Consider the following 9,405-nt stretch of genomic DNA (forward strand, 5'->3'; position numbering starts at 1 on the left):
GCTCTTGAGGCGGTTGTACGCCTCTTGGTTTTATCCTGTTTTATCTGTCTCAGGTGAGGCTCGGGCTTTCAGAGCGTCCGTCAGCAGTCCTGCCACGTACGGATGTGGAAAACACTTTGAGGATGACGGTTCTGACCTCTTTGCCTGGGATTGTCAAAAGTTTCAGCTTCACAACACGATTAAACACGAACCGCCGTCATCAGCCAAGGAATGAGTCGCTGGCAGAGTCCAGAAAGTCTGTTTCCTTCACTTTTGCTGACAACTCAAGCATGAACAAGATCTTATTGGCTGACTGGTTCATATAAGCGTTGTTTTTGAGGCAGTATTTTAATGCTTTAATATGTTCTAGAAGAGGAGAATGATTTGTAAAAAATATGAAGCCCCTAAAGAGACCTTTGCAAAAATAACAAAGTCACGTATACTCTCTCACGTGCGCATGAAAAACGCTTGCGTACTCTCAGAAATGTCCGGTTTACACACTAACCTATCCTTTGTGCGTCACTGCCATTTTGCTATGAAGAAAACAAGAGTATGGATGCACATGAGTTAATATAGATCTATTTGTTCAAAATGTGGGGCAGTTTACCTCTAATATCGCAGCCTCATGTCCGCTTTAACACATCCTCTGTGACGGCCGAGAAATAGGCTGACTGTGTGCATTGGGCTGATAAAAAGTGCTCAAGTTTTGGATTTCATTCTGCATTTTGTCTAGTAGGAGGCTGAATCCAACTACTCATTTGTTGAAGCGTGATGCTTCCCTTTATATTACACAAAGCTTTCTTGAAGTCCTTTGCTCTGCACGCAAGCTCTGTTGAAATTATACTCAGCGTTTCTCACCCACCTGTGAAAATGCGTTAAATCCGACGAAGTGGTTAAGAGTCTTTTGTTCTTGTGAAATACGAATTCTTGCTCATTTTACTGTACCAATATCTTTTAATTGTCCGATAAAGTTTTATTTGGGGCAAAATAAACAACAACCTAACAAAACCCAACAAAGTTATTACTAAAGTAGTTCGTTTTGACCTAACAAAAATCTAAATTTTGAATTGTTTTTCTTATGAATGATGTAACTTAATTTATCTTATATAGGACAATGTACACTAAGGCACCTATTGAGCCATCAGCCCATTTGACGGAGTAGTTTAACAAAGCGGACAGAAGGCCTTGAAATATGACGTACCATTTTAATACATCAGTCTTTTTTATGGACCATTGAACTCGGTAAATAGGACAATATACACATTGCGGCGTCTGCCCATTTCACAGCGGTTTCCCGGCTGTCACAGAGGATGCGTTGAAGCGGACCTAAGGGTTTGATATTAGAGGTGAACAGCCCTAACAAAAGCCAAATTTTGAGCAAATAGATATTTATTATTTCATGCGCATCCATACTTGTTTTCTCTATAGGTTATACGTAGCCTATAAATAAACTGGAAATTGTAAAGTTTCTCTTGAGCACACAAAATGTTTCTTCAAAGGCAATTTTTATTTTTGCAAAGTTTTCTTTTGGGGGTTTGTTAAAAAAAAAAACTATGAGACACAAGTTGTCATCTGTTATTTTATTGTTATTTATTTTTGTAACCCCTTAAACATGAGATAATTAGATACCGCAATATTAAAAAGACACCAATCTTAAAAAATCAATCAATCAATCAATCAATCAATCAATCAATCATCTTTAGCCCAATAGTTTTAATAAATGTTTTAATGCTAAACTGTACCAACAAATAAAATAATTTGCTTGTTAGGAAGTACCAGAGAAAGCTACAACACAAGTGCAGTTTCATCTTGAAAGTATCTACATTGCAAGTAGAAATAAAAACTTGCCAAAACTAGTCATTTTTAAATTGACACATTCATTAATAAACTAATGTTAGGTAACAGGTTTTGTGAATATCAGCTATTTTACAACAGGTTTGAACATGGCTTATCTGTCATAGCTATCTAATGTCTTAACTTTCATCTTTACCTTCACTGCTCTTACTCAACTGCACTGCGTTCCAAGTCTTGATGTAGTGGAGTGTTACTTAATACTACTGGAGTATTATGGGCTCATGTAGTATTACTGTTAGAGTTGCTGTGGAGTGTTTAGGCTCATGTGGTATTAACTCAAACCCATGTACTCAAAACATTTGTGAACACTCCGCCTATATCAAATGTTTCACAATCGTATCATACGTGCAGTACATCTTGTCTGTGAAAAATGAATTTTTAAATATTATTTATAACCATATATTTTTTTATATAAAATCTGGTCCAAACTGAAGCTCATTCTGGCCATGAATTGCCACTTTTATTTTTAAAAACAATTCCAAACAGATTTGAGGATTTATAAAGAGAAATATATTAGTGCACATAAGCGCACACTGCAGTTTTGTCGTCTGCCACTTTAAATGCTCAAGCTCTTTAAAGCAGGATGGATTATGATTGGCTGTCAGTACATCTATCGCTTGTCAGCAGGAAAAAAAGTGAGCTTAACGATATTGTTCTTTGCCGCTTACGTTAGCTGTGGTGTGGACTCTGCTATTCTTTTCAATTCAGAAAGGTTTTTAAAACTACGTCTTTATGATTATACGTATCATCCTTTGGATCATCAGGCCTTTCTCAAAAAGGCTCACAGTTTTGAGAAAGCTCTCTGTGTTTTTGCATAAAACATTCTTCGGACAGTGAGCAAACGGGGTTTCTATGGTACCCTTGTTCTGGATAGAGTACATTTTTGAGACTCCTGGGGTCAATGTTTTACTTCAGGCACAATGATGATTTATCAGAACAGAGATCTCATTAACACTTCAGTTCCTGGGTCACACTTAATTGGATTTGAACCTGCAACCTTTGTGTTAATGGCCCAGAACCATTAAGCCCCCCAACCTCGACTATTGTCAGTGTTGACCGATGGGAATGTCTCAGGCATGTTGGGAGTTTAAATGTGCTTACTAGTGCTTACTAGTGTCTGGTGTGTGTGTGTGTGTGCGTTCATGTGTGTGTGTGTGTGTGTGTGTGTGTGTGTGTGTGTGTGTGTGTGTGTGTGTGTGTGTGTGTGTGTGTGTGTGTGTGTGTGTGTGTGTGTGTGTGTTTGTGTGTGTACGTGTGTGTTGTGTGTGTACGTGTGTGTGTGTGTGTGTACATGTGCGCCTGTGTGTGTGTGTGTGTGTGTAACACTGGGAACCGGGTTGTTTTGGCCATAGACTGGACTGCACTGTTGCCAGGGATGAGTGAGTCCTTAGTATATCCGGCCAAAATTCTCCCTGGCAGTAAAAGGGATTCAGTTCACTCATTTTTTTTTTCTTGTTCCTCTTCTCTTTTCTCTCTAAATAAAACATGCCAGCACTCTCAGCTTGCTTTAGCCGCACACACACATATATACACAAAGGTCCCCAGCTGATTCTTTCTGTTAGTCGTCTCTGTTCTCTCTCTCTCTCTCTCTCTCTCTCTCTCTCTCTCTCTCTCTCTCTCTCTCTCTCTCTCTCTCTCTCTCTCTCTCTCTCTCTCTCTCTCTCTCTCTCTCTCTCTCTCTCTCTCTCTCTCTCCTCTCTCTCTCTCTCTCTCTCTCTGTGTCTCTGTGCACGTGTGCTTGCTTCTGTACTTCACTGCCGAGTCAAGGACAGCGGTATGCAAACACATGATGTACATAATAGTCAATTTTATTTTTCTGATGAAGGACAGAGCCTTTCGGCCCATCTTTTTTTGGTGGATACAAAATGTATCGTGACTTTGTGGTTATCAAATGGTTGGATCACGTCCATTCAGTGTATCCTGTGCTGAATCTGCAGTGGCACATATTTTGTATTTCATTGTATCATAATCATTTTTCAAATCTGAATGTTTGCAGTCTGATTTAATGTGATTTTAGTGTACTGTTATAGTATTTATACATTTTTGGAATATGTTTTTTTAAAATAGTTTTAATGCTTTATGTTTTAGTTTAAGTTTTAGGTTTATGTGCTATTATATATTTATATATAAAATATTTATGTGTAAATTATATAAATATATACAATATATACATGCAAATATTTAATAAATATATACACGTGTGTGTGTGTGTGTGTGCGTGTGCGTGTGCGTGTGCGTGTGCGTGTGCGTGTGCGTGTGCGTGTGCGTGTGCGTGTGCGTGTGTGTGTGTGTGTGTGTGTGTGTGTGTGTGTGTGTGATTTATTTCAGTTTTATTTAAATTAACAGAAATGATTTTTAACAATAACAATTTTTAACTTTCAAAATGAAAAGTTTTTGTTAGTGTAGGATTCATGAAACTGGTTGTTCAAGAGTTAAAGGGGCTTTTATTTATTTATTATTTTATTGTATAAAAAATGTATTATAAATAAACCATTAAAAAAACTGAAAGCACATTAGTCTAAAATAATTGTCCTGTTATTGTGTATTAAAATCAAATACACTCTAAAAAAATGCTGGGTTAAAACAACCCAATTTCTGTGTTTGTCCATTTTCAACCCAACTTGGGTTGTTTTTAACCCAGCATTTTTTAGAGTGTAGGTTCTGATAGGCCGCTGTTACCACGGCATGCAGGACAAATGATCTGATGCTGAAGTTGTTATGAATTGTTAGGTTTTACCTTACTCATGACTAAAACGTACAACAAAACATTGGTCACATTGGCGTCTGAAATCAACCCCTAGTATATAGTATGCAGAAAACAGTATGCCAAAATAGTATGTCTGAATACACAGTATTTGAAAAACAGTTGGCAAAAAGTCTCTGGGTGATCTACTACTTTTAGTGAGGTTCAGAAGTGTACATTCGATGGACACTTTACAATCCCATGAGCCCACGGGAGAGGATTTATGAGTGGAGGTGAAGTAACTCAACTGACGCTGGTTGGTCACGTGACAGTAATAATATGGTGGAGTACATTCATACTATATAGAACATACTTTTAATCATCATGAAGTAAATTCAAATGTAGTACATACTTAAACAGTATGCAATGTTGCTTGCAGCATATGCCTTAGGCGTCAAGCTGGGTAGCCCCGCCCACAGTGAAATCTCATTGGTTCAAAATCCCGCTCCATATGGCTGTTTATTAAGCATCAAATAATAGCCTCTTTCCTCTCATTTTGGATCTCGTTCTTTCCCTCGTCCCTTATCTTTTCTGTGGTGTAGTTTGGCAGAGATCTGTGTGACAGCAGTGAGATTGTTTTCTCTCTCAGCAGGTAGTGAGACGAAAAGAAAAGATCAAATTCACTTGGCTTATTGCATGCTTAAAATGCTTACCTCTCTCTCTCTTTCTTTCTCTCCCTCTCTCTGTCGGTTTTCCCAGGGTGCTGTTTTGTCACATTCTACACACGGAAAGCTGCCCTGGAGGCCCAGAATGCACTGCACAACATAAAGACCTTAACTGGGGTGAGTGTTTGTTTATCTGCTCATGTCTGTCTCTCTCTCTGAAAGCTAGCGAGGCAGAGAATTCCTTATTCAAACGACAACAGTTTCAAGTTTTTAATCTGCTTTCCTTTGTTAGAGGTGGTAATTCAGGAAAATGTATGAAGTCAGGGCAACTTTAATGAGTTTATAATTTGCTTCCTGACGCAGCGAGTTATGCATGTAGTCGCGGAATCAAAGCCCTTGCCCTCGAAATCCGAACACAAAATTGTCACATTCAAAAATTGGAGGGATTTTTTATTTATTTATTATAAATGAATACTTTCATTCAGCAAGGATGCATTAAAATGGTCAAAATTGTCGGTAAATACTTTTAGAATTTTAAAATAATTTATATTTAAATTAAATTCAGGTTTTTTAAACGCCAGTTCTATTAAGGAATCCTACAAAAAAGCATTTCCACAGTTTCATCATTGGTTATAATAAGAATTGCTTCTTGAGCTGCAAATCATTATTTCAATGATTTCTGAATGATCATGTGACACTGAAGAACACAGGAGTAATGATGCTGAAAATTCAGCTGAGCCAAAACAGGAATAAATTACATAGTACAATATATTCAAATAGAACAAAAAAAATTATATATATATATAATTTATATATAGTATTTCTGTAGTATATCTGTACTCTCTGGCATTTTAGCACATCAGTACATGGATGTTTTGTATTCTGTCTTGTTGTATTGTTGGGTTTTTTTTTTAACTGCAATGTACAGCACTTTGGAACTACGGTGGTAGTCTGTAAGGTGCTATATAAATAAATAAACGTATAAATAAATATATATAAAAATGTCTACCACTGTAGTTCCAAAGTGCTGTACATTGCAGTCAAAAAGAAACCAACAATACAACAAGTAACCAACAAAACATCCATGTACTGATGTGCTAAAATGCCAGAGTGTACAGATACGTTTTTTAGCGGTCCTTAAAAACATTTAGCCTGGATGCCAGCTGAACTTAGCCCCGCCCACACATTTTTTAGGTCGGGCAGTTTGGATTATATTTGTTCGAATCCTAAACGGAGAGCTTGTTCGTATATGCATTCACCTTCACAATTTCTCTCAAAAATGATGATCGTGTTGGGTAAGTACTCTGTGTATTATTAAATTATTATTTTTTTACAACACCGGCAAAGATCGTTTATTCCAGCACGCGTGCAGACAGGGTTGCCAAGTTTTCACAACAAAACCCGCCAACTACTATCCCTAAACAATAGCTTCTCAGGGGGTTCTCCGGAAAAAAAAATGACGATACTTATTTAAGGCTTAAGCTAGTTCCAGACTAAGATGGAACTGGATTTTAACTGAAAGCATCTCTCAAAATATGTCAGTGTCATTGTTTTGTCTCAAGATACACCAGGTTTTTTTTTTTCCTAAGGAACATTTATAAAAGCTACTTAATCCTTAATTGCATACCTCGGGCCTTTACTGACCCAGGACGCCATTCACTACCCTCCTTCTCTTATTTATTTTTTTTAAAGTTAGACATTAACCTTCTTAGTATTCCTCAATCAATCCATTATAAATAATATAACAATAAAATAAAAAAAGATTATTATTATTAAAAATATATTTTTTTCCCCACTATTTTTTTGTTAAAAATTATATAGGGCTAACAACCTGAGTTATGATTGTAGGACAATAATTCTGCACAACAATAAATTAATCTATAATGGCAAAATAAGTGCAAAATATAATCAGTGCAATAAGTGTGAAATAAATGCAAATTATAATCTGCAAAACTTGAAATGGCTCAGCGATTTACAGCAGAGCAAGTACTGAACACATTCAAATATTAGTGTCACGTCACTTGATGATGGATCTGGTCAAGAAGCTGTCAGCAATCCAAATATTGATTTTAAAGACATTGTAAATGAGTTTTGAGAATATGCGTGAGATCGCGAATATGAGCCATATGCTGAATGTAGGCTACTGTGAAATAAGCTCTGAAGAGGATGGTGAGGATGGTAGAATACATCTGCTTAAACTGAACACTTCCATGCTCCAAAAGGTAACAAAATATGGATTATTTTATTCTTCTGTAATCGTTACTCTAATATCAGGAGTTTAGAGTAGAGGCAGGTAGAGAGATCTATCCGTGTGAGATATAGATCTGGGTCATTAAAGAACCAAATATGTAAGAATGATTGGCGAAGCAGTCATGCATTTAAGGGTTAAATGTCCAAGTGGCCGAATCCTGGCTTAGTATTTGGAGTATTGGAGTACTTTATAGGGATTCAGTGGTTTAACATTCAGTTTGAGACAACAAAAAAAAGAAAAAAAATCTAACAAAAAATAATTTAAATGTTGTGGTGGATATGAAAATTCGACTTTTTTTTTTTTTACCCCCACAAAAACAAAACAAAAAACTATGGGTTTATAACTCTACAAGTAAATGTAGGCATCATAATATACAAAAATACAATATATCCCAAAAAATCATTGTGAAATTTGGGAAACATTTTAACAATTAAATATTAGTACTTTTAAAGATAAACTGTACTTAAAGAGTTAGTTCACCCAAAAATGAAATTTCTTTCATTAATGACTTACCCCAATGTCGTTCCACACCCGTAAGACCGCCGTTCATCCTCAGAACACAGTTTAAGATATTTTAGATTTAGTCTGAGGCCTTTCTGTCCTTTGAATGTAAGTGTATGCCCACTTGCTGTCCACATCCAGAAGGTAATGAAAACATCATCAAAGTAGTCCATATGTGACATCAGCTGGTTAGTTAGAGTCTTTTAAGCATCGACAATACATTTTGGTCCAAAAATAACAAAAAATATGACTTTATTCAGCATTGTCTTCTCTTCCGTGTTCCTCAAATAAAGATTCAAACGGTCATGACTCAAGATTCGGATCGCGTGTCAAACTGGCAAACTGCTGAAATCACGTGACATTGGCGATACGAATCACGAATCAATCTGCTGATTCACGACCGTTTGATTCTTTACTTGAGGTTTGAAAACAAACGCGGAAGAGAAGACGAGAAGATTAGTTTTGTTATTTTTGGACCAAAATGTATTGCCGATGCTTAAAAGAGTCTAACTAACCAACTGATGTCACATATGGACTACTTTGATGATGTTTTTATTACCTTCTGGACGTGGACAACAAGTGGGCATTCACTTACATTCAAAGGACAGAAAGCCCTCGGACTAAATCTAAAATATCTTAAACTGTGTTCTGAGGATGAACAGAGGTCTTACAGGTGTGGAACGACATTGGGTTAAGTCATTAATGAAAGAAATTTCATTTTTGAGTGAACTAACCCTTTAAGCATTAGATGATGGCAAATATATAGCTCCAATATCAGCTGAGACCCCTCGGGCAGTCACAGATGCAGTACAGTACAGTTTGTTATTGTGCTTAATGTGTGTGTTTGTATTTGTGTGTATGCATAAAACAGTATCAAAGGTTGCTGTCATCTGTAATAAAATGAAATGTAAGGTTGCCCTTACTGTCAAAACATGATGTATTTGATAAACACATAATAGTGTTGTTATAAAACTGACAGACGAACTGTATTCTTGTTTTGGTGTAGGTTTACTCTCATTGTTGTCTTATCATCTTTTTGTTTAGTTAGACATGTTGTTTTCCCCATTCTGAACTCTTTAGCCCACGGCAGACCTAGAGATGTCACATAAGATTATCATATCAATTGCTGCCATAATCAGACCGTCTATGAACGGCGTGTGTGCGAAGGCTAATGTAGGACATGTCTGTTAAAGTGTCCTCCAGCTGTGAACGAATTCATCTCCCTCTCTCTCTCTCTCTCCCTCTCTCTCTCTCTCTCTCTCTCTCTCTCTCTCTCTCTCTCTCTCTCTCTCTCTCTCTCTCTCTCTCATTATTTGATTGTGCATTAATTCAGTTCACTGAAGACTGCTTGCACACTACAAGATCAGTTTAGTGTTGGCAATATGCTTGTTGTGAAGTTTTTGGTCAGTCGATATTTGTTTACAGTAATTACAGTGGCATATGAACAGGCCCAAATGGAATCTGAAGACTTT

At 36.8% G+C, this 9,405-nt stretch overlaps 1 protein-coding gene across 28 annotated transcripts in view; it reads left to right on the forward strand.

The window, feature by feature from the left end:
• The window catches only part of celf2 (cugbp, Elav-like family member 2), a 185,533-nt gene that overhangs the window by 128,901 nt on the left and 47,227 nt on the right, over positions 1-9,405 (forward strand). For all 28 annotated transcript variants that reach the window (XM_067427595.1, XM_067427587.1, XM_067427590.1 and 25 more), the window contains one exon: positions 5,276-5,358. In XM_067427595.1, the coding sequence (XP_067283696.1) occupies positions 5,276-5,358 (83 nt within the window). The remainder of the gene's footprint in view (positions 1-5,275; positions 5,359-9,405) is intronic.

This window comes from Pseudorasbora parva, chromosome 20, assembly GCF_024679245.1.
Source record: "Pseudorasbora parva isolate DD20220531a chromosome 20, ASM2467924v1, whole genome shotgun sequence".
Lineage (NCBI taxonomy): Eukaryota > Metazoa > Chordata > Actinopteri > Cypriniformes > Gobionidae > Pseudorasbora > Pseudorasbora parva.